Genomic DNA, 25,207 nt, shown 5'->3' with positions numbered 1-25,207 from the left:
TTTCATGAGAACACTTTCATGATAGCTGATTTAAAATCATTGTTTAGTAAATCCAACATCCAGGCTTCCTCAGAGACAGTTTCTATTGACTGTGATTCCTTTATATAGACCATGTTTTCCTGTTTCTAGGTATATCTCATAATTTTTTGTTGAAAAGTGGACACTTTAAATTCTGTAACATGACAACTCTGAAAATCAAATTCTCTCCCTTCCGCAGGGTGTGTAGTTGCCGCTCTTAACTGTTGTTGCTGCCACTACCCCGCTTGTGCTCTCTCGTGCTCTTTCAAATAAACAAAATCTTAAAAAAATAAAACAAAAACCTATCCAACAGAAGTTCACTGACCAGAGGCTGAAGAGCCTCCGGGGACAGGACTCATCCTAAGGAAAAAATGGAGCCAGTTCCAACTTGAACAGTTGGAAATTCCAGAACTAGGAAGACACCCTCTGTAGACTCCCAGAAATGTTTGCTGGAATGGGGTAACTGAGGTCAGGGAAAAGCAAGAACCAATGAAGTGTAGGCTGTTACTCCTGATGTGCCCCCATCTTTATGTACAAGCCAGTGAGGCCTGGGACCCTCAGGCTCTAAGTTGAAATTTCCCTCAGACAGTCACAGAGACAGTGGAAGACAATGCATTGTCCTTTCTTTCTGTTTAGTTTACAGAACCTCAGGATTATTTAGATGGCAATATATCTGGGGCAGGTGGGCCTCTTCCTCTGTCCCACAGATTAAACCATGTTTGGTCTGAGCCAGGCATGATAATTCCATTTTCCTGTGCTCATGAGAGTTCTAGAGTAGTGTGTGATCCAAGACTTTGCCCCATGATAAATGACAGGGAAGTTAGCTCCCTTAAGGCTTTCAGTGTGGTTGTGTGGAGCAAGTGATGCTTGGAGTAGTGGCAGCCTTTTTGTGACCATGAGGCAATAAGCCTAAGATGAAACATGGCAAAGCCAAAAGACAGAGTCTGGGTCTTTGACAACATCTCTAAGTACTGCACCTACTCTGGGACCCTCTGGATGCCACTTGGATTCTTTTCTGGCAGCTCAGGCAAGACGGAGCAGGAGTGGGAGATAGGAGAATGGTGTCAGCCATCCGGAAGTTCACGGAGGGTCATTTGGCTCACAAATGTACCCTTCCACTTTGACCAATTAAAGACCCAGTTGGGTATCTAGAACTCTACTCCTGATTTGTCCAAATGCTCCCAATCACTGCAGTAGTTTTCAAGGAGTCTAGCTGCAACAGGTACTCACATGGCTGATGGTTCCTCCTGCCCCCTTTTTAGCCCAATCCCTGTGAGGTAGGTATTATTATCCCATCTTATGCATAAGAAACTGTGGCTTAGAAAGATGAATTAACATGCCCAAGGTCCACCTCAGAGTTGGGAATCGAACCTGGGTTCTCTGCTGCTGAGAAATGAGCTCTGTTCATCTCACTTGCTTTAGCAACTAAACCTCATGACTCCTTCCGACTCCACCTTTTCTCCTGTTTTCTCAACAACAATTGACTCTGCCATTACTGTCACCGTCAAGGACCCTGTGAGTTCAGTTCAAATGCCAGCGTGAGTTCCAGACTGGGGGTTAATGGAGTGAAGGGCACTGTGCCGGGTGGGGGCTGGTGGGGAGAGGACAGAGAGGAGGGAGGCCCTGCTGGTGGGTGTCCAGAGGTGGACACAAGTCACATGGAACTCAGCAGGTTGCAATGCTGGCGGGGCTGGCCTTGCACTGGGGCACCCTTCCTGCTCGGGTGATTTGGGGAAAGTTTCTTGAAGGAGGTTGGGCTCTAAAAAAGGGAAATGGGGATTCCAGGCACAGAAAATGCTGGAGCTGAGCCCAGGGCCTGGAGGCTGCAGAGTGTTCGGGAAGCACTCACGGCAACCAGCTGGCATCTGTCCTGCTGCCTCCTCTCCCTTTGCCAGCTCTCCAGCTCCTGCTGCCAGATAATGCTCTGATCCATCATCACTCTGCTCAGAGACCTCCTGGGACTGGTGCCCCAGACCTCCAAGAGAACAACCCAACACTCCTTCTTCGCCGCTGAAGCCTTCCCTGCCCAGGCCGTTTTCCTTTCTCTAGTCTCCTGAGCGTGGCTGTCCCTGAGTGAGCCCCTTGTGCCCACCTCTGCCCAGCACGTCTCCCCACCTGGATGCCTCCCCGATGCCACGTCTTGCCCACTCTGCAAAGTCACCTGTGCCAGTAGCCTCCCCTGACTCCTTCACCTTCTGCCACCCCAAGGAAACAGTCTTGGATAAGTAAGCCCCTTGATCTCTCCAAGGTTCCAGTTTACCATCTATGTGGTAACAGTAGTTTATGTCAAGTGCTATGGGAATGGGGGTGGTGGGAAACGTGGTATAGGATCTCAGGTAGCCAGGGCATGGCATTTGTGAGTCCTGTAATATTTTAACATAAAATCAAGGGTTTTGTTTTTGTTTTTGTTTTCCCATTATAGAAGTAACAAAACTGCCTGGAGAACAGAGAAAAACAATCCCTCATAATAACCTCGCCCATCCAGGACATCTGCTGTGAATACTTTTGGAAAATGTGTTGCCCTCGGTATAGAGAGGCAGTTAGTACTGGTCATGACTGTTGGAGGCTCAGGGGTTTTGTTGTTGTTCCTATGGCTACATTGAGATATATTCACATACCATACAATCCACCCACTTGAAATGTACAGTTCAGTGGTTTTTCGGTGTATTCACAGAGCTGTGCAACCATCACCACATTTAGAATATTTCCATCACCCCCAAAAGAATTCCTCCTCCCTTTGGCAGTCTCCTCCATGAAGTGACTTACAGAGGTGACTTGTTTAACATTATTTTACAAGCATCTTTTCCATTGCCTATTTTTTTTTTAAGATTTTATTTATTTATTCAACAGAGCCAGCGAGAGAGGGAACACAAGCAGGGGGAGTGGGAGAGGAAGAAGCAGGCTCATAGCAGAGGAGCCTGATGTGGGGCTCGATCCCACAACGCAGGGATCACGCCCTGAGCGGAAAGGCAGACGCCCAACCGCCGTGCCACCCAGGCGCCCCCTGACTATCTTTTTAACTACCTTGTGTGGTGACTGCTAGCAAAGGATTTGGGGTGAGGGAATGGCTTGGCCAGGTGTGTTCCAGAATGATGATGTTGGTGAGACTGAGGGCAGAGGTGAGGGAGGGATGATGGGAGCCGTCGGTGAGGAGGAACCTGCTTGAGACAGGGCTCCGGGGAGAAGAGAGGCAAAAGTCTGGAAGCAGAATTGGTAACACTGCGGATTTGGGGGTCAGGAAGGATGGAGTGGGGTGTTAGCATTACTTCCTAGAGTGGGTGAAGGTGGGTGGGTGGTAAGGTCAATAACTGAGTCCCAGAAGGAGGAGAGGGCACAGGTTTGGGGCAGAGATGAAGAGGAGTTTGATTTTGGACTTGCTGGATTTGGGGGCCCTCGAGCTCTACTGACCGAGTTCAATATTCTGCAGTGGGGCGCTCAGGCCTGGCGCTCAGGGGGGCATTTAGGGCTGCCGGGGTAGGCTTGGTAGGTAAGGGTATAAGGACAACGGGTGACACCTTGGGAGCCTGAGCTGAGCCAGGGTGGGCGTGAAGGACAAAGAGAGGGCCTGGGGAACACTGGCATGGGGTGGGGTAGACGAAGGACGTGGAGCTGGTCGCAAGGTAGAAGGCAGAGCTGGAGCGCCCCGTGCGGTGGCCAGGACAGAGGAGCAGGTGAGGCTGGGGAGCTGGCGGGTGCAGGGGAGGGGCGGCGCAGAGCTGCACTGTTCCAGAGCGATCCTTGCCGTCGGGGAATCGCGACCCGAAGGGACCCGCCAGGTGGGAACGTGCGAGTTCAGGCCCCTCCTCCCCTCCCTGCGGCATGTCGTCCACTTTGCAAGGCGAGCCCTGCCTGACCAGTGGGGTGCCCAGGGTCCGGGTGGGGGAGGCCCAAAAGCTTCAGGTTCTCAACGCGCCGCGCCCGGCGGTGGAATGGCTGGGAGGCGTGGTTGGGGAGACTGGCGGGCGCCCGGGGCAGAGTCGGGTCCCAATCCCCGGGGCCGCCCGGGCTCTGCGTGCGCCGCGCCGGTTGGCAGACAGTGCGACCGCTCGGGACACACCCACCGAGTTGGAGCCTAAGGGAAAGTTGGGGAACTTGACATTGCCGGAGAGCGCCACCGTACGACGCTCTGGGGGCCGCCGCCCGCGCCCCGGCGTGCGCAGCCGAGCCCCGAGGGGCCCCGCGCGGGCGCAGAAGGGGTCCACGGCCCGGGAGAAGGGGCGGCGCTCCGCCGGGGGTCCGAGACGGGCGGGCGCGCCGGCCAATGGGCGTCGCCGCCTCCCCGCGGTCCCGCCCCCGGAATCCCGGGTCGGAGCGCGCGAGCCTGGCCGGTCAGACGCGAGTGGCGGACGCGCGGTGCGGGCGCTCCGGCCGTGCCCGGCGGGGCCCACGCGGCTGCCCCGCGCCCAGCGCGGCCCGGGCAGGCGACGCAGGGGCTGGGTCGGCCCGGCCATGCCGCTGGAGGCAGAGGACGCGCTGTACGTGGCGCTGGAGCTGGCCATCGCCGCGCTGTCGGTGGCGGGCAACGTGCTGGTGTGCGCGGCCGTGGGCACGTCGAGCGCGCTGCAGACGCCCACCAACTACTTCCTGGTGTCCCTGGCGGCGGCCGACGTGGCGGTGGGGCTGTTCGCCATCCCCTTTGCCATCACCATCAGCCTGGGGTTCTGCACCGACTTCCACAGCTGCCTCTTCCTCGCCTGCTTCGTGCTCGTGCTCACGCAGAGTTCCATCTTCAGCCTCTTGGCCGTGGCCGTCGACAGGTACCTGGCCATCCGCGTCCCGCTCAGGTGAGGCGCGCGGCGCCCCCGACCCCGGGCTACCGTCGAAGCCCCGCAGAGAAGCGCCCGCTCCAGGCCCAGGTTGCTGGCCGGCGCGCGCGGGGCGCTCGGAGCCCCGGTTCTCAGCGTGGAGGGCGCCGGCAATTCCCGGAGACACGTGCGCCCCGGGCTGCCCAGACCCTCTTGGTGCCCGGGACCGGATCCTGGAGGCCTCTGCTCCCCCGGATGCGCACGTGTTTTTAAGGGGGTCTGCGGAGGGACAGCTCTAGTTGTGGGGAGTGCGGTCCCTGGTCGCCCGCCCGCGGGGGAAACTTCGGGGAAGGCGCCACCCCCGGCAGGCGGTTGAGGGCCGGGGCTCAGGAGGTTTCGTGATGCTATCTTCTCGGTAGCGAAAACTGTTTCCAACTCCCCCGCCCCCCGCGGCCGAGGCTCGGGTCCAGAGCAGCGGCAGCACGCGGCCCCTGAGTGCTGGGGGTCCGGGAGGCTGGGGAGGTCCCAGGGCAGCTCAGGACGCTGCGACTTTGCATTGTCGGAATGGACACTACTCAAGACCCTACTTCAGAATGTACCTGCCACAAAATGAGGGCCTGGCTGACCCAGGGGTGTGGGGAGGACCAGTTGACGTCTGTGCCTGAGTGCTGAGCGGTAACCCAAATCCCCTACTTACACTTTTTAAAAAGAGTGCTGCCCCGTTGGCCAATACGCACAGCCTTCGAGCCCCATGCCCGTTGTGTAACCTTGTTTACCCGCCACCGCCCTGTCCCAGCACGCTGGGGAAGTGCCACCAGGATTTCAGAAAACCGGAGAATTTCAGTGAGAAAATGCAGGTCTCGGGGGATGGAGCCAGCCAGCCGTGGGAGTGCGGCCCCAGTTGTCGCTGATGATGGAATTCACAGTTGAGCACCGAAAGCCCCGGACGGTCAGGGGACCTCAGGGCTGATTGATATTATTTACTGCCTGGGCCCTTTTGGCATTTCTGAGTTGGGTGAGCTTTGGATCTCTTTGGGTTTGGCTCTGGGAAGGGAAATTGAGTCACGGGAGCAGGAGGGAAGGGAAGGAATATATTGAGTGCCAACTGTGTGCCAAGTCTGAGAGACAGCTTATATTATCCTTTTATCCTGTCATGCTTGTTGTAACTCAGAGGGTAGGTCCTGGTACCTTATAGATAGGGGGGGGGGGTGGTTCTGGGAGATTAGAGTCTCGCTCAGGATGATGCATCTGGAATAAGTGTCGGAGCCAGGACTTTCATGCAGAGTTGGCACCGCATTCCCACTGTGCCATCAGGCTGTCTTACAGGGCTGTGTGTGGTATCCGTGTTTGGGATGCGGGTAGAAAGCATACTGCTGTTTCTGGAAGCAGAATCTGCAGTCAATTGGTGGGTGTAAGGGAAATGTGTTTGGGGGACTTGGCCGGGAGAATGCTCCTAGAAGCCTTTTGAGCAGGCAGACATGTTGAACCTGGTAGTTGTGGGTTGTGCCCTGGCTCCCGGTGGGAACAGGAACCTCGTGCTTGGCGGGGGTGTGGGCCTGATCTGTGTCTGGGCCTTTCCACCTGCTGCTGCCCTTAGCATGGGACCGGGAGACCTCATGCATCCCATTAGGTGTCAAAGCCCCGAGATTTCCAAGGCTTGGGGCAGCATGGTGTATAGCCTCTTAGGGGTCCCCTTCCTGGCTGTTGGTCTTCATGTTGGTGACTTGATGGCCTTTCGGACTGCATCCAGCAGGCAGGCGGTCACAAGCTCCCAGCCCGAGTTGCCCATTTCACAGAAGCCCCCTGGCTTTGCTCCACTCAGAGGCCCGGAGAGACCCAGCTCACCAGGAGTTACTGGAAGAATCTCAGAGCAGGAAGTTCCATAAAAGTGGAAATCTGTTAGTTCTTGTCCTGGTTTGTGTTGGGCGGGGTCTTGAAAAATAAATGGGTGTGGGTGTGTTAGGGGGAAAGACATGTGAATCGCAGGCCCCTAACTTCTCCTTTGCATTTGCCAAGGGCAAGAGGGGAGATGCAGGTGTAGGATGGGAGGATTGGGAGGTGCCACGGAGCTCATCCCCTCTGACCCCTCCGTCTGTCCGCGAGAGTTCAGAGGTCTGGAAGAAGTGTGTGCCCGCAGTCCCAGCTCCCCGCCCCAGGAAGTGTCTGGCGTCTGACCTGTCTCTGGCACCAACCTTCACCCTCGTGGGTTGGAGAGGGTACAGGTTCTCAGGGCTCCCGAGCCCTCTTGGGGGGAAGATCCCTCAGCTGTTAGCACTCCTGCTTCTGGGGAGTATGGCCCCTGTGAGCAGGCTAAGATGCAGATTACCGGGCCCTGCTGGGCCTTACTGAGTCAGGATCTCTGGGGTGGGTATGTGGGGGGATTCCAGTGTCAGTATCATTAACTGGGGAATTGGCAAGTCCTTGGACTTGCCCTCGATTCCACCCAGGTCACGGGTGTCTCGGGCTCCAACAGCATCCGTGCCCCAAGGCTCTTGAGTGCGAGGCCTGGGTGGTCAGCCAGTCATCAGCAGAGCCCAAGGCCGCAGAGACTGCAGGCCCCACCTGCCACCCCGTTGCTGAGGTGTTTAGGGACCCCAAGGTGGTGCTGGGCACAAAAATGACAACTTTGTCTGGACTTGAAAAAGAGGAGTGTCTGTTCACACCAGGCACTGTCCTGGGCCTTCAGGGTGAAGGGTGTCCACACACAGAAGAAAGGCCGCTGCTTCTAGTTCAAGTCCACACAGTTCTGCGGTTGGCCCCGGGAGAGGGTCCCCTTGCACTGGTGCAGTCATGGGGGGCAGCACAGCAGAGCTGGGAGTAAGCAGGGGGTGGAGGGGGTGGTATCTGCCCTTAGCTGCTCTCCCCACCCCCCATTCTTCACCCCCTGGCCATTTCTGGCAGGAGCATTTCCTCCTCCCTAATGGAATCCTTTTCCCCTTCGGGCCACAACCCCCACTGAGTTGTGGGGGTGGGGGTGGGGTGACTATGTGAGTCACCTCTGTCTGGGGCCTTCCAGACCCTGCTCCTGGACCCTGCTCCTGGACTCCGTTTCCAGTGGTGTTGAGTCTCCAGGAGGCCAAGGCCATTGGTTTTCCCAGTGGAGCTGAAAGAGGGTGTTTTCCTGGGAGTGGTTGGCTGGATCGGCTAACCGAAGGGAAGGGGGCGTGTCTGTCTGTCCTGACCCTGGACCCTGACCCTGTCAGCCTCCCTGTTCGCTTTGCTCCCTGGAGGCCTTTTGTCCATCCCACCCGTGGCCGGTCTGTGAGGTAGGTATTGAAGATACCTTAGTAAGACTGTGCCTTGGGTGGCAGTGTGGCCTCCACTGAGCCTCCCTTAGCTGACTGAACTGTAGGAGTTGGCAGGGGATTCTGGGTGTTTTTACAAAACTTTTTAAAAATTGAGCTACAAATCCCATATGAGAAAATTCACTTTTCGTGTTGTTTCGAAATAAAGCTAGGAAAGAAAGTCAGCTCTGGGTCCTTCCCCTCTAGCTGTCCCAGGGCCACTCTTCTGTGAGTCCTCCCTCCTTCCGCATCCGTATTCTCTTCTGCTTCCAGATCATTCCCAGTGTCATGGGTCGAATGGTGGCCCCTGAAAGGTGTCCATGTTCTCATCCCCAGAATCCGTAAACGTTACCTTATGTGGAATGAATATTACTGGGTTATCGGTCTGGTGGCCCCTGAATGCGATTGCATCCTTAGGAAACCCGCAGACCTGTGGAGAGGGAGGTTGAGGCCATGTGAACACGGAAGCAGGGCTGGGAGGGATGCAGCCACGGCTGAAGGATGCTGGGGGCGGCGCAGGAGCTGGGAGAAGCCTGGGCCGGCTTGTGCCCTGGAGCCTCTGGCGAGGCCCTGCCGCTTGCTTGTGGGCTTCTGGCCTCCAGCGCTGTGAGGCCAGCCACCAGCCTCGGGACCTTTGTTGCAGTTGCCCCGGGAAACCGCCAGGAACCGGTGACTGCACTGAAACAGCTCCCCCCCCTCCCCACCGTGAGCTTCTCGTCTTCCCTCGCTGCCTCCACTGAGCTGACCTCCCGTGGGTGGAATCTGACGGTCCCTTCTTGGAGCTCATCACACTTGTCCTCCCAGCAGCTCCTGGCCAGCTCCGGTCGTCGTCCCCCCCCCCCCCCCCATTCCGTAGCCATTCTCCAGAACGCTGCCGGAGAGGAGGCTTTGAGACTTAAATCAGATCGCCTGGTTCCCCTGCTTACTGCCCTGCTTGGCGTCTAGGAGTAAAATCCCACTGTGGCCCCCAGGCCTCAGGGCCCTGCACGGTCTGGTTTGTGCCCACCCACACTGGCCCCTCCCCACCTCGCCCACCGCAGCCCCCCCCCCCTTTCCCGGCCACTGCCTTCATTTATCTGTCACTGACTAGGTCTTTACCTGGTCGCGGGTTATGGTCTTTACCTACTCCTGGTATGAGCTCTTTGATTCCCAGTAGGGGCTTGTTCTTAAATTCCAGGCCCCAGGACTTGGCATGATGCCCAGCATGGGGGAGGCACCCGTATTTTGGGTGCGCATGTGAGTGACTGGGTGAAGAGTGTGTGTTGGGGGAGGGTCCCAGATGGCAGATGCCAGTAATGGGCAGAGCAGTCTGGTGAAATGATGTCAGAGGAAGGATGGTCTGATGTTTTAATGGAGTAAAGGGGGGAAACCTTCTTCTGAAGGGCTCTCACAGGCCCGAGGGAGAATGGGGAGGAGAAGCGCTCAGAAAGCCGGCAGGTGCTGTGGGTGAGGGCGGGTGCCAGGACAGTGGCAGCAGGCCACCAGGCGTGGCCTGCAGCTCCTGGCCCTCATGCGTAGTTCTGGGGCCAGCCTGTTACCTGCAGAAGGGAACAGGGCTCTTAGGGCTGGTGGAAAAGTCACCCGGGACTGGGGCGGAGGGACTTGGGTCCTCCTCTGCTGGTCCGAACCCTCCACGGTGCGTGTGCACCTCGGCCCCGAGCTGTGACTGGCGGCAGGTGCAACCTTTGCCCGAGTCTGAGCCCATGTCCCCAGTGTGGCTCTTGCGGACGTTTCTATTATAAACATTGGGGTGCAGGTACCCTTCGGATCACTACGTTTGTATCTTTGGGGTAAATACCCAGGAGTGCAATTGCTGGGTCATAGGTAGCTCTAGTTTCAACTTTTTGAGGACCCTCCACACTGTTTTCCGGAGTGACTGCCCCAGCTTGCATGCCCACCAACAGCGTAGGAGGGATCCATCCCCTTTCTCGGCGTCCTCGCCAGCATCTGTCGGTTCCTGACTTGTTAGTTGTAGCTGTTCTCCCTGCTGTGACGTGCTATCTCACTGTGATTTCGATTGTATTTCCCTGATGCCCAGTGATGTGGAGCATTTTTTCATGTGTCTGTTGTCCATTTATTTGTATGTCTTGTTTGGAGAAATGCCTGTTCATGTCTTCTGCCCATTTCTCGACTGGATTATTTGTTCTTTGGGTGTTGAGCTTGATACATTCTTTATAGATTTTTGGATACTAGCCCTTAATCTGATGTCATTTGCAAACACCTTTTCCCATTCTGCCGGTTGTCTTTTGGTTTTATTCAGTGTTTCCTTTGCTGTGCAAAAGCTTGTTACCTTGATGAAGTCCCAGTAGTTCATTTTTGCTTTTGTTTCCCTTGCCTTTGGAGACGTGTCTAGTAAGGAGTTGCTGCGGCCGAGGTCGCAGAGGTTGCTGCCTGTAGTTCTCCTCTAGGATTTTGATGGATTCCTGTCTCACATTTAGGTCTTTCATCCATTCTGAGTCTGTTTTTTATGTATGGTATAAGGAGATGGTCCAGTTTTATTCTTCTGCATGTAGCTGTCCAATTTTCCCAACACCATTTGTTGAAGAGACTGTCTTTTTTCCATTGGACATTCTTTCCTGCTTTGTCAAAGATTAGTTGACCATAGAGTTGAGGGTCCATTTCTGGGCTCTCTATTCCGTTCCATGGATCTTTGTGTCTGTTTTTGTGCCAGTACCGTACTGTCTTGATGACTACAGCTTTGTCATAGAGCTTGAGGTGTGGAATTGTGATGCCACCAGCTTTGGTTTTCTTTTTCAACATTCCTTTGGGTATTTGGGGTCTTTTCTGGTTCCATACAAGTTTTAGGATTATTTGTTCCAGCTCTTTGAAAAAAGTTGATGGTATTTTGATCGGGATTGCATTGAATGTGTAGATTGCTCTAGGTAGCATAGATATTTTCACAATGTTTGTTGTCCGTGAGCATGGAACATTTTTCCATTTCTTTGTCTTCCTCAATAAACCCGACCAAAGAAGCAAAGGATCTGTACTCAGAAAACTATAGAACACTCGTGATCATTTTCTTATCTCCCCTTTCTCTGTTCTTTCCTTCGGGGGGTCGTAACCGACAGGTGGAGACTTCTCCTCCTTGACTGATCTTTGTCTCCTAAAAGTTCTCTTATATATTATGAGTTTCCAACACTTTACCTTTTTATTCTCCTCTGGAAGAATTCCTTGACTTTCCCTCCCTAGTTTCCGTATTTTTTTTTTAAGATTTTATTTTTTTTATTTATTCGACAGAGACAGAGACAGCCAGCGAGAGAGGGAACACAAGCAGGGGGAGTGGGAGAGGAAGAAGCAGGCTCATAGCGGAGGAGCCTGATGTGGGGCTCGATCCCATAACGCCGGGATCACGCCCTGAGCCGAAGGCAGACGCTTAACCGCTGTGCCACCCAGGCGCCCCTCTATTTTTTTTTTATGTTAGCATTCATATTTTTACTTTTGATTTGAGGTTAACAATTTTTGAGTCGGTTTTGAAAAATCTTTTTTGGATACTCGTGGTTCAGACTCCTTCACGTGGCACAAAGTGTATGTAAACAGAACTTCCTCCCATCCCCTCCTCCTCATCGCGAGCTCTCACGCTGCAGCTTGCGGAGAGGGGAGAGGGTGAAGGGGGTCCATGCTCCATGGGAGATGGGGCAACAATGACAGGGAGGGAGTGAGTGAGACAGCCCGCAAAGCTGGTCCACAAGCAGTCTTTCCCTTGATTTCCATTCCTCTTCTAAATCCCGTTCTGGTACCTGCTGTCTGCTAGACTGGAGCCCCTCTTCCTGGCCCTCCCTGCTTCTGATGTAGGGCCCTGCCCCATCCCAATGATCCTGCCTGCCTTCTGGTTTCTGGAAACTCCTCAAAATCTCTGGTTTGCTGATGTCACCCTCCACTTCTACTTTTAGGATGGTTATGAATTATTTTCCTTCTCTGTTTTTCTGCTGTCATTTAAATGGATTTTCTGAGAAGTGATAACCAAGTGGGGCCTGGAAGGCCAGTGTAGGGACTTAATCAGTTCGATATGGTTGGAACAGGCCCTCTGGGAGACAGCACGGGGGACGGATGGGACAAGATTGTGTAGGGTTGCCAGTTGTCCTGTAGGTGCGAAGGAAAGCAGGACTGGGGCAGAGGCCATGGAGGTGGCGGCAGGGTCTAGAGATATTTGAGATGCGTCAGCTCCCAACCTTCGCACGGGGGAAGGCTGATGTCTAAAGCCAGCAAGAGGTCTGGCCCAGTCTGAGGCAGAGGGGGCACAGCTGAAGCCACATCGCCAAGAGACCAGGACAGGAAAGAATCCTAAGAACCAAATATGGGCCCTGCGACCGTAGTCCGCGAGCAAGGACCAGGGACGTGGCGGGTCGGGCCAGGCAGGGGTGGGACTCAGGGTGTGAACTAAGCAGCCAGCCTGCGTGATTGCGAGGGGATCTGTATTGACGCTGCGCACTGAGTGAGGTGCTTGGGGCCAGAAGATGGGATCGTTGGGAACAGCTTCCAGAGGACTTGCTGACTTGGTTGAGTGTTGGGCATGAGGAGAACAGAGGAATCCAGGGTGACCCTGAGGTTCCTGGGCAGCTGGGTGGCCCCGTCTGCCCACAAATGGGGGGGGTTTGGGAACGTGCACAGGTTACGGTCGAGGGATACAGTGGGTGGTCGAGTTGGGAGACTGGGGACTGTGGGCCGGGTGGCCCTTCCACCCAGCTCTGGAGCCAGCTCCGCCGGCTTTGCGGGGGTCTGGCCTTGTTCGTCCCCCAGCCTCTTCCTCTGCAGCTCTTGCCCTCCCTGAACGTGTTCAGGCTCCTCCCCCTCTCTGAGCCTCACCGTCTTCAGTTTACTGACTGTTTGGCCCCAGCCCTACAACGCACACACTTCCCACAGCAGCTTGCTGTAGATGACCTCTCGATTTCCAGTGCTGACTTCAATACACTGTCAAATCTGCTTGCTTTTTTTTTTTTTTTTTTTTAAATTTGGGGGGCACCTGGGTGGCTCAGTCGGTTGGGCGTCTGCCTTCGGCTCAGGTCATGATCCCAGAGTCCTGGACTCCCTGCTCAGTGAAGAGTCTGCTTCTCCCTCCCCCAGCTCATGCTTGCTCTCTTGCTCTCAGATAAATAAAATCCTTTAAAAAACTAAAGGAAAAAATTTCCTATAAAAATTTTTTTTAAGTCAGTAGATTTTTATTTAAGGAGTTTTATATGTGATTCTTTCTGTTGCCAATCACCTGAGATCCTCCAAAGTCAGAATCATAATCTTCAAAATAGCCCTTTTAGAAAGAACTTTTGCGGTGTCTGGTAGCTCAGTCGGTTAGGTGTCCGACTCTTGATTTTGGCTCGGGTCATGATCTCAGGGTCGCAGGATTCAGCCCCACGTAGGGCTCTGCTCCAAGCGGGAAGCCTGCTTGAGGTTCTCTCTCTCTCCCGCTGCCCCTCCCCCTGCTCACGCGTGCTCGTGCTCTCTCAAAATAAACTTCTTTCACTTGGGCTTCTTCGCTCTCCACTTGAATATGGACATATTTCAGAAATCCCCCACCTATAATCTTTGGGATCCACTTTCTGTGCTTTAGGGCCACGTTTAGGGTCAGAGTAGATGGACCTGCCTGGTTCTCTGCTTCAGACACCCCTAGACTGTCACTCCCTAGAATTGCACGGATTGTAGGGATACGCCAGTGCCTGAGGTTTAAAAAATGTGGCTGTCAGGTCTTTCGTAGTTTTAGATGATCGATGTCCTGTAGTTCTTTCCCACAGATCTAAACATGGTTCTGTGAATGAAGGAAACCACATGTATTCTGTCTGAGGCGTTCCCAGCGGTGTAGGTCTACAGAAAAAGTTGCATCGGGATAAACCTCAGCTGCTTTATTTTATTTTATTTTATTTTATTTTATTTTATTTTATTTATTTATTTATCATAGAGAACTTTATTTTTAAACTTTTTTTAATTTTTCAAGATTTTTATTTATTTATTTATTTGACAGAGAGAGAGAGAGAGAGCGCCAGCGAGAGAGGGAACATAAGCAGGGGGAGTGGAAGAAGCAGGCTCCCAGCGGAGCAAGGAGCCTGACGTGGGGCTCGGTCCCAGGACCCTGGGATCACGCCCTGAGCCGAAGGCAGATGCTTAATGACTGCACCACCCAGGCGCCCCCATAGAGAACTTTAAAGCTTTATTGAAAGACGTTACAGAACAGGTCCTGTCAGTTGCCTGTGTTTTTTTTTTTTTCCCATTTGGGATTCTTAAATCCTTCCCCAGTCACTTCTCTTCGGTCCCATCTAGTCTCCCTGCGTCAGAGCTTGCCTTCCCAGCTCGTCCTTACATGACAGTGGTCTTTCTAAAATAAACCTGACTTCACCTCCTTCCTTTACCCGATACTCCCAGTGCCTTAGGATAAGGTCCCAGCTCTGTCACCGGGCGAGTACTGTCTACCTGATGTTATGTCCGTTAGGATCTGTCATGAGAAGGTGTGCCATCTCCACGTGTCCCATTGGTGGGGTGTCAACTCTGATCACTTGGTTACAGCTGTGGCTGCCGGTGCTCGTCACTGTAAGGGTGTTTCCTCCAGCGATGACTCTTGCCTGAGTCAGTTATTACCATGTAACATGGCAGTTTTGTTTCTTTTCATTCTTTCCGTCTTCATCAGTTGGCACTCTTCATAAAACAGAGTTTTACCTTCTCCTTGCTCCTCCTTAAAACTTATTTTTTAAACTATCGGTACGGACTTGCGGAATTTTACTTTCATGCTGTGTGTTCTAATCCATTCGTGTTTTTCATTTTGACGCCCAAAGTGAGCCAATGGGAGCCCACTCAAGTTCACTTCTAGAAGCGTTCCCGTCAATTTTTTGAGCACTTCCTTACTTTGTTTCAAAAAAACAGAAAGGTTTTTCAAGCTCACTTTGTATTTTCTGGCTTTGGAATCAGCCGTTTCTCCAGGGAGCCCTGTTTCCTTCAGTGGAGAATGGTACTTAGAAACCAAGATTTGGGTCGGTGTGCTCATTGTTACTGGGGCGTCCTTTCTTCTAGGCCCTCAAGGTGAAAGAACTAGGAGATTTTCCCTTTTTTAAATAATGAGTTGGAAGAACTCTTGCTTACGGGAGAATGCCATCTAATTAATGAGTAGGAATGCTTGAGTTAAGCAAATCACAGTTTGGCAGCTTTCATAGTAATAACTCGTTCAGGCAAGAATTGTCAAACTCATTGGTGAAAGTCTGATGAGGAGCAAGATATGTGGTATCTATTCCAAGATACGTGCTAATTACAACGGGAAAAATAGTTACAGTGGACAAAGCTGGCAGACACCACGGTAACCAGGTAATCCAAGCTAACATCACCGGTAATGGGACATACAGATATTACGTGCCTCCTGATATCTTCTCGACTGATGGCTTGTCTATACAGAGGCCGATGCTTTTGACGATTGATGTTGCGTCTGCAGTGGTGTGTTTTAACCTTAGCCGTGGGAGGGTACTTCATGGGGGAGAAGACGAGGTATCTTTTTATTCTCAGGTTTGGTTTCAGGCAGGGGCCCTTTCTCTTAAGGACTCTTATTTCATTTGAAAATCAGAGTCTGGAGCCCGGCAACCGCGGGCTGTGCCTGAGTTCCCCCTGATAAGTAAAAACCAAAATGTGAGACTCACCAAAAGAACAGCCTCCAAGGTGCACTCTGGGAGACCTGGTCCTGGTCCTTATCTTCAGTCTCAGTGGGTTGAGTCACTGTCACACCACGGTGGAATGTCTCCTGGCCGTAGGAAGCTGGTGGGGAGTGCTGACAGCTTTCTTTCCGGCCAGCTGCATTCATCCTCCATTGTTCTTGGGTGACTTCGAAGGACAACTGGCATCCTGTCCCGCCACCTGTACAGGTGGCAGTGGACCCAGCTCAGGCCCCTGCCAGGTCTGCCACTGGGATTCAGACACATCCGAACCTGTTCGAGTAGATGAGAACGCTCCCCAGGAGCCAGCGTGGCCGAGGGTCCTGGCCTCCTGGGAAGCGCTTAGCCTGAGGGTAGGCTCTGGTGACCACAGCCGCCGTGTGGCGGGCGGGCAGGCGCTGTCCTTAGGTCAGGCCGCCCTCCACACTAGAGCTCGGACCATGGCACGTGGTGGGGACAAGGCAGATAGCCCTCTGTGCATTTACCGCACATGATCAACGGGACACCTTCCCGCTCCCAGACCCCAAGTTCACATACAGAGAACTAAACAGTGTCTACTCTTTCTGTGTAAGCTGGTTGTATTTTTTTCTCAGATGTTTGCTAGAATGCCTACTGAAGGCATCCAGGTCTTCAGTGTTCTTTGTGGGAAGCTTTGTGGCTTTGTATCCTATTTCTTTTTTTTTTTTTTTTTTTAAGATTTTATTTATTTATTTGACAGAGAGAGAGACAGCCAGCGAGAGAGGGAACACAAGCAGGGGGAGTGGGAGAGGAAGAAGCAGGCTCATAGCGGAGGAGCCCGATGTGGGGCTCGATCCCAGAACGCCGGGATCACGCCCTGAGCCGAAGGCAGACGCTTAACCGCTGTGCCACCCAGGCGCCCCTGTATCCTATTTCTTTAACAGGGACAGCGCCATTCAAATTCTCTGTTTTTCTGTCCGTGACAACTTTTCAAAAACCCTTTTCGTTTGGTTCCGGAGAAATCTGAGGCAGCTACCCAGCACAGAGATGGCCCTCCTGTGCACACAGCCTCTTGTGGACTATAGGCCCAAGCTCCAGCAAGACAAGACGCGTCCCCATGCCCCTTGCCTCGTTTTGGCGAGAGCTGCCGAGTGGCTGTGAAACTCGTCTGTGCGGTTAAGACCAGAGTCCTGTTCTCTCCTTGTCAGTTCAGGCTCCTGGTCGGCACTGGGGTGCCCGGCCCACGGCGGGTGCTCCGGAGTCAGCAGTGAACCGGGTGGTCTCGCCCTTAGGGAGCGCATGCTTCGGTGGAGGGAGACACAAAAGACAGTTACGTGCGAGGTTGGGGGAAGGGGGCGCTGTGGGGATCGCGGGGCCCCCCCGGGAGCACAGCGCTGTACTTCAGGACAAATAGACTGGTCTGCTTCCACGTGGACTTGCAGAGTGTGAGCTCATGGCCATGGCGTGGGGGACGAGGGGGAGGATGCTGGTCCCCGCGCAACCTGCTTCGGTTTATCTCGGTTTGGGGTCGCGGGTGGAGCTATCCGCAGGAAAGGAAAGAGCCCTCTGTCCCACGGCTGTGGCGCGGGAGCCCCAAGGGGACCGAGGAGGAAGGAAAAACCCACCGCGCCTGCATCTGGGCCTGCTTCCTCCCAAAGCCGCATGCCAGCCCCAGCCGGGCCCCACTGCCCGCCGTGGCCTACTTAACCACGGTCCCCCGGCTCCGGACAGCCCTTCATCCGCCTCGCCCTGGCACTTCCCAGCCCTGCTCTCATTCAGGGTTTGCCAGAATTGCCTCTAGAGTTTTTGGGTGCATTTTTAATATTCATCGTGGCAGCCTGCAGCCCGCCACGCTGCCTGCCCGGGTGCTCCGAGTCGGTAGTGTTCTAGGTATGACATTTGTAGGTTTTGAGGGTCTGTCCCAACGCGATTTTGATAGACGTCCTGCTGTTATTCGTGTGCATTTCTGGAGAATAGGAAGTTTTCCTAAAAATGCATATATACACATGCTTTAAAGCAGGACTGTTCGCATTACAGAGGAGTTCCACTTGCGAGCTGGACAGAATATAAAGAGAAAAGTCCGTAAACAAACAGTTTAAGAACCGGCGACAGGACTCCCCCTCTCCTCCCTAGAGCTGTGCGTCCATAAAGCGCTTTGAACACCTTCTGTCTGTGCTGAAATCCCGGGCAGCGCATGGGGGTGGGTCCTGCAGCCACTTTTGTCCCCATTTCTCAGAAGAGCGAGGGCAGACTCCGGACAGCCCTCCCCCCCAGCGCCCGGGGCAGCCCGCCGAGGGCATATGCTGATCTCTGAGCACCGGGCGAGCTGGGAGTCGGGATTTCCAAGGCCAAGAAGGCTGGGAGGGAGGAGACCCTGCCCCAGAAATAGGCCAGCCCTTATTGTGCGGAACTTGGCCGTTCCACTTCGGTTATGTAAGCTCAGTGTCCACACTGTTCCCTTTGTTGAGTCCCTCCATGTGACTGGTTTTTCTGTCAATCTCCTGAGCTAAAGAGCCCCTTCGAGGGAGAATGGGTGGGTCACAGCCCAACCTCATGCCCCACAGTGCCGCGTAGCCGCTTCCCAGAGCGCCGACTTTCCCAGAACACCCCTTTTGTGTGCGAGAGAATTGCTCCTGCTTGTTCGGAATAATAAGGCTGCTTATGCTTCCTTTAGTCATCTCTGCATTTTATTGACACCTCCTACGTTTGGGGCCGATGTCCAGCTTCCTTGGCCTACTCTTGTGCTCAGTGCCCCCCACAGCAGGGCAGAGACTGGCGTAGGGGCAGATGGAAGAAAAAACTCAACCCCTGCCTTTCGGGAATGTTCGGGGACACACACACACACACACACACACACACACACACACACACACGCACGCACACAGGAGGATGTTGTGGGAGCCACTGGTGGAGAAGGAGGAAAGCATGGAATCTGCAGGCCAGAGGTGGGGCCAGGGAAGGAGACAGGCATTCTGGAAAGGGACAGGGGCCACAGCCCCTGAAGTAGGAAATGAGAAGACAGGCAGGAGGTTACTAGAGCCTTTGTGAGACGCCAGGGAGCCCAGGGGTCATCCCTGGTAGCATCCTGCCCAGTGCGGGGACACCTGCCTGCTCTCTCCAGCATCCCCGACTGTCTCCCGCCGGGGCCCGGGTCCAGGCTTGGCTCTCGTGGACACCGTGTGCCATAAGGGAGCTGGAGCGCCCGTGCTAAAGTGCTTTTGTCTTTGGAGCCCATGCTTCTCCTGGGGGTCTGGCTGTTCCTCCAGCACCGTGAAGGAAGTCTCTGTGCTGCCTATTAAGGGCTGCTTACCAAGAAAGTGGTGGGGGCTCGTGCTTCAAGCCCCCTGTTCCCATGCGGCCGGCTCCGGCGGGAGGCTCCCTGGAGCCAGCGAGCGGCTCCGGCAAGGGCACACGTGTCCGGGGAAGAAGGCGCAGCAGCTGCCCCGTGGCTGGCTGCCCCCGACGTGGGCCTGTGGCGGGGTGACCAGCCGAGGCGGGAGCCGGGACTGGAGAGAGGAGCCATCTGGTCCCGAGCAGGAAAATGACTACTTTCGGCCAAACTGGAGTCAGGTCAGATGGAGTTTGTGTCCTAAGTGCAGTTCGGGGCAGCAGGCCAGTAACGCGAGCCCTCTGAGCCTCGGTTTCCTCGTCTGTACACCGGAGAGAGCGCAGCTGTGACCTGAGAGGCGATGGTCTGAGCGTGACGGGTAGGCTGCCTGGAGGAGGTGTGTCGGGGAGCAGGCTCCGTGTCAAGGCTGGGGCGGGGGCTCTCATGTGGTTTAAAGGCCGCCAGAGTGGGAAATAATCCACCAGTTAGGAGGAAATGAGGGAGGAAAACTTGTTTTAGATGAAGGAAGGAATGATGAACTTGTTTTCTCCTTTAAAGTTTCAAGTACTCTTGGCACAGTAAAGATGGAAATGCAGACGTGGCTTTATCCCCTTCAGCGGAGTATCTTAGGGCCTCGGGAGAGTTCAGCTCATTTTCAACCCCGCAGTGCGTTTACTGGACCCGAAGTCCCCCTGTCGCCTTCCCAAGCTCTGTGCTCCCCGGGCCACCACCAGATCCCTGAATCTTCTCTGGCCCCTTCTGCGGACATTCCCTCAGCCAGCTGGCCTTGACCAAGGCCGGCCCCCCAACGACACAGTTTCCTGTATTTCTGCCTACACCCGGGACCCCAGGTGGGGACTCGGGCTCCAGCACTTTCTCTTGGTTCTCTCCACTCTCCTTTCCAGAGTAATAGCCCGTTCCCTCCTGCAAAAGACAAGAGCCTTTGATGTTCCGTTGTCCCCCACTCCCCTGGTGTGCGCCGTGGCACCTGCCACCACCCCCCCCCCCCCCCGGGCGGCCACGCCCTGGCCTGAGTTCCCGTCCGGCTTTCTCACCCGGCCTCGGCCTCGCACATCCTCAGGCAGCCTGCACCTCATCCTCAACAGGCTGCCGGATGTCAAAACCACAGGGGCCGGCGTCCCACCACGTGTCTAACGCGCTCCCTCTTTCACTCGCTGAGTCACCTCCAGCGCCATGGCCTCCCCGCTCCCTCAGGGGACGGCGTTTCTTCCGTGGCTGAGATGACCGCAGCTCTCGAAGGTCTTCTAGCCACCTGGCCCTCCCTGTCCTGCCCTGGCCGCCCCCTCCCCTCTGCCACATGAGCCCTGGACCCCCATCCTCCCACTGCCTCGGATCCTCAGCCACTTTAGTGGTCTGGCCTTTTTTTCTACATCCTGTCTCTCTGTCTGTCTCTCTCTCTCGTTTTCATCAGGATACTAACATCCACCATTCTCTTGCTCTTAACCCCCTTGGTACTGTCTCAGTATAACGAATTAATTAAAATGTTAGTGCATGGGAGGGAAAGATCCTAGGAGTCATGCTCAGTTCTTCATCTTCCTACATCCAGTCCGTTTTCGAGACCTGTTGGGGCACCTGGGTGGCTCAGTCATTAAGCGTCTGCCTTCAGCTCAGGTCATGATCCAAGGATCCTGGGATTGAGCCCCGCATCGGGCTCCTTGCTCTGCTGGGAGCCTGCTTCTTCCTCTCCCGCTCCCCCTGCTTGTGTTCCCTCTCTCGCTGCCTGTCTTTCTGTCAAATAAATTAAAAAAAAAAAAAAAAAAAAGACCTGTTGATTCCCCCTCCAAAGGGCACCATCTTCCCTGTCACCCTGGTCCACGTCAACGTCTTCTCTTGAATGAACCACCGAGTTTCCTGATTGATCTGTTTTTCTTCTTGCCTCCCTAAAATTCAGTCTCTATACGGTGAGCTTTACAAAACATAAATCAGCCCCATTGCCTTGCTTAAAATAAGCCTTCAGCAGTTTCCCACTGCACTAGGAATATCAAAACCTAGATTCCTTCCCATGGCCTGAGCTGGCCCCTGCCTCGTCTTGGGTCACTCGGTTCCTTTTGCTTCTTTAGGAAAGTAAAATCCTCTCCTGTCTGGAAGCCTTACCCTGCTGTTCTGACTAGAACGTTCTCTCCACTCTGCAAACTTTTTACTCCTTCTGAACCTTAAGAGGCCTTCCCCAGCATCCTCCGTCCAAAGTCCTCCTGTTTTTCTCTTACCTGCATCCTGTTCATTTTGGTTGGGCCCAACGTCTTCTGATTTGTAATGACACGTTTGTGTGTTTACGTGTTTACTTTCTCTTTCGTTAGCTTTACAAGCCAGGAGGGCTGTGATTATGCTTCCAGTGACTCACAGAGGGCCTGGTCCGAAGGGAGGGCTCTGAATGAAATAACGAACCTACAGGGAAGAAGAGCTGTGTTTGGGGAGGTTCACAAAGTGGGGACCAGCTGCCCCCCAGATGGAAGTCCTCGGCTTTATCTAAGTCAGTTGAGCATAAAAGTAGTTTTTCACACATGCAGGATCCAGCAGTTTCGAGTTCAGACGTAGGTGGATTCCAGTGGCTGTTCTGAACGCTGGTGGGAAGCCACCCCCTGTGACCTGTCCATGTAGTGTCTCATGTGGCTTAAAAAAAAAAAAAAAGTTGAGTAAAATAAGCCTCCGCCTACCGCGGTCCGAGGAGCACAGGCTTGAGAGTCCTGCCCTAGCTTTGGTCTTTGGTTCTTACATTGCTTTTGTTACTCAGAGACTTGGTATCTCTGTTTCCTCATTTGTAAAATAGGAGAGTTTTGATTAGAAGAGAGAAAAGTCCCTTCCAGTTTATATGCTTTCGGCTGCTGGTGAACAGTGGCTTAAGCAGTCAAGACTTTGATTTCTTGAACTCGAATGTGGAGCCACGATGGTTCTAGGGTTGGCGCAGGGGTTCAGAGAGGTCGTCAAGGACCCAGGCTCTTTCCTTCCTTCTGCTTTGCCACCGCTTCGTCTCCAGGCCAGCCCCTCATGGTCCCAAGATGGTTGCTGCACGGCCTCCCATAGCGGCAGCAGAAGTGGGAAGGGCTGGGTGTGGGGAAGAGCCCTGCTCATGGGTCTCTCTCCTTTTATCAAGAAAGAAGTCTTTCCTGGAAGTACACTAGCAGACTTCCGTTTGTGTCTCATTGGCCAGAACCACCTCATGTACCAGAGCATTTGCTTACCCCAGAGACGGTTCATCCTGGCCCTGGACCGGCGTGTGTTCCGCTGCACTCAGTTCAGTACCGTTGAGTCCTGTGAGAAAGGGCAGGCTGTTGAGGAAGTGGCCTCACAGATCTAAATTCCTGTGATTCTAAGTGCCCGGCGCTTGGGGAGGCCGTCTGGTTACCCTGCAGGGACTGACTGTATTCTCTGGTGGGGTAATGGACAAGAATAACTTTGTTTTTTTTTAAGGAATGGCTGTACATTCCTGAATGAGGAGGGAAGCAGAAAGGATTTAGAAACATGGATTTATTGGCCAAGGAAAATTCAGTGAGCAGCGGAGCCCAGCAGGTCATTTGTAGTAAAGGCCCCGCGGCTGCCCATTGCGGAGAGCTGCCCTCGTAGGGAGGAGAAAAGATTAGGGATCACTGTCACTTAGGAGGCAAGATCTCTGTTAACTTCTCAGCGAACTGTACCAGTTCTGCCTGTCCAGGCCCGTAGCATCAGGTATTCCTAATAAGTAGAATCTTCTTTTAAAGCCCTTTGATAACAAATCAGATAACAAATAAGGAATGCATTCATAATGGCCGTATCATTAAGAACCTACTAGATAAGCGCCACGCCCTGGGATACCAATACAAAAGGGACAAGGTGCCAGTCCTTAAGAGGGTGACATCCTGGTTGGGGGGAAAACACACGTAATAGATAAATAAGCTCTGTGGCAGGTGTGTGTCTGGGGCCAGGGGCGGGGGAGTGGCCACCCCAGCCTGAGAGGTGATCAGGAAAGGAGGTGACCCTTGGAACAGGAACAGGTGTTTTTTCTGATGCTGAGAGCAGCATGAGCCAGCAGGGAGCCACCGGTTAGGGACGGCAGGCACTGGGGGGCGGGGCTGGGGGGAGGGTGCCATGGGCCATGCTGAGAAGTCCGGGCTTTATACTGCGGGTACAGGGAACTGGACAGTGTCCAGAGACAGGTCTTACGGTAATGTGTATCAAATTATTTCCCAGTTTTCTTACCAGAGGTTAAGGAAAGGTTTTCTTTCATTTACTCAGTACATAACACTGACTACATATTGTGGGCCAATTACTAACAGCAAGCCTGATAGCTTTGCTATAAACCATATACAGACTAGTTTGTGGCAAAACGTCTAAATTGTGTGTTATGATTTCTAGCAATTTTAAACAAGATTTCAAGGTCTAAAACTGCTAGGGTTGTTTAATATTTGCTACGGTACTTCCCAGTTTTCCTCAGCTTTACTCTAGCAGCGACAGACATCGCCGGAAGTCGTCTTCTCCAGCAGTCTTCAGGGTGACTGCTCCCGCAGTCTGAGCCAGACCTCTCGTGTGCTTGTGGGAGGCCAGGATTCTTGCCCGGAGCCGCCAGGTAGTGCCGCTGGACTCACTTCCCGTGAGGCTTGTGTTCCGGTCTCACCGTATCAGTGGGGCCTCCTTTGACCTCTTGAAAACTCCAGTCCCTGCCAGTGCTGACCTTCCTGACTCTGCTTGTTCTCTCTTCATACGATGCCTCTCCTCACACACCGTGTAATTTACGAACGTGCTTGTTATCGTCTCCCGCTACTAGAATGTAAGCGGTTTCAAAGCGGGGATCTCGGGTGTTCTGTTCACTGGTGCGGCTCACCACCTAGAACGGTGCCTTCCAGAAGACCGAGACTCACGGGTCGGGATGTGGGTAAGAAAAAGCGAAGACTTCTCCACTTGTTCTCACTGACCACGATTTGTCACTCAGCAGAGATGAGCTAGTAAGTCAAGAACGAAACTCTCCCTGAGCTTGTTAGAGCGAAGTTGTTCACACCTATTTGCATGTCTTCACGTTGAGGGGAAAGGCACGGTGCCCTCCGCGGCTGACCCCTCAAGGTTGTCGGGGTAAAGGCCACGGGGCCAAAGCAAAGCGGGGGCGTCGGACTCTGGTTACAGTGCTGCGCGCTGACGATAACAGATGATGTTCTCTTGCACAGGTATAAGAGCTTGGTCACTGGGACTCGAGCGAGAGGAGTCATTGCTGGCCTCTGGGTCCTTGCCTTCGGCATCGGACTGACGCCGTTCCTGGGATGGAACAAGAACAGTGCCACCAAAAACTGCACGGAGCCCTGGCATGGAACCACAAACGAAAGCTGCTGCCTCGTCAAGTGTCTGTTTGAGAACGTGGTCCCCATGACCTACATGGTGTATTTCAACTTCTTTGGGTGCGTCCTGCCCCCGCTGCTCATAATGCTGGTGATCTACGCCAAGATCTTCATGGTGGCCTGCAGGCAGCTCCAGCGCACGGAGCTCGTGGACCACTCCAGGACCGTCATCCAGCGGGAGATCCACGCCGCCAAGTCCCTGGCTGTGATCGTTGGCATTTTTGCTCTGTGCTGGCTGCCGGTACATGCCATCAACTGTGTCACTCTCTTTCAGCCAGCTCGGGCTAAGGATAGGCCCAAGTGGGCCATGAACACGGCCATCCTCCTGTCACATGCCAACTCGATGGTCAATCCCATTGTCTATGCCTATCGGAACCGAGACTTCCGCTATACTTTTCACAAAATCATCTCCAGGTATGTTCTCTGCCAGACAGATGTCCTCAAGAGTGGGAATGGGCAGGCAGGGGCACAGCCTGCCCTTGATGTGGGCCTATGACCGAGGGCCTGGCCTCTTCCAGAAGGCACACGTTCACAACAAAGGGATGGGACACGACTGGCTGATCCCCGTTGTTAAAGACGGCTACACCTTGCTGTACGCGCGTGGGCTGCCTCTTCTGAGTGGTGACCACATACCTAGCTAATACGCACGTTATTAGTCGGCTCCAAAGGTTCACAGATGTATTTCTGGTTCTTTCTGGCTGCTCCGTGTGGATGATGCCGATGGCCTGAATGGATTGTAAAAGACTGTTTTGTTTTTTTAAGAGTCTGCCTCTTTCATGGTAGAAAATGAAACTATTTTACTGTGAAACACTGTGAACTATTATGTTTTTTTTTAACTCAGAGGCAGTGAAAGAATAAAAGTTGAATGTACTAAAAATAGATACTTGTTCCTAGGAAGGTGACCAGGAAAATTAAAAGTAATTCTTCAGTCAACAAA

The 25,207-nt window shown here is 53.7% G+C and overlaps 1 protein-coding gene and 1 non-coding gene across 2 annotated transcripts; one reads left to right on the top strand and one right to left on the bottom strand.

The window, feature by feature from the left end:
* The first annotated feature begins 4,369 nt into the window (after positions 1-4,369).
* Positions 4,370-25,207, top strand: ADORA2B (adenosine A2b receptor). Its single transcript, XM_045778288.2, has 2 exons — positions 4,370-4,802; positions 24,103-25,207. Exons 1-2 carry the CDS (start codon positions 4,468-4,470, stop codon positions 24,764-24,766), a joined length of 999 nt encoding a protein of 332 aa, XP_045634244.1. The 5' UTR covers positions 4,370-4,467; the 3' UTR covers positions 24,767-25,207.
* LOC123779787 (small nucleolar RNA SNORA18) lies at positions 13,745-13,874 on the bottom strand. The gene has a single exon (XR_006776283.2). It is a non-coding gene; the product is annotated as a small nucleolar RNA SNORA18 (small nucleolar RNA).

The sequence above is a fragment of the Ursus americanus genome, chromosome 14 (genome assembly GCF_024610735.1).
Source record: "Ursus americanus isolate L20-20 chromosome 14, mUrsAme1.1.p, whole genome shotgun sequence".
NCBI lineage: Eukaryota > Metazoa > Chordata > Mammalia > Carnivora > Ursidae > Ursus > Ursus americanus.
The sequence above is the reverse complement of the archived record's forward strand: the minus strand, read 5'-3'. Positions and strand labels throughout refer to the sequence as shown.

Excerpts from the sequence above, each read along its gene's own strand:
- ADORA2B (XM_045778288.2), top strand. The coding sequence starts at position 4,468 with ATGCCGCTGGAGGCAGAGGACGCGCTGTACGTGGCGCTGGAGCTGGCC. Across the intron at positions 4,803-24,102 it reads GCCATCCGCGTCCCGCTCAG|GTATAAGAGCTTGGTCACTG; the intron begins GTGAGGCGCGCG and ends TCTCTTGCACAG.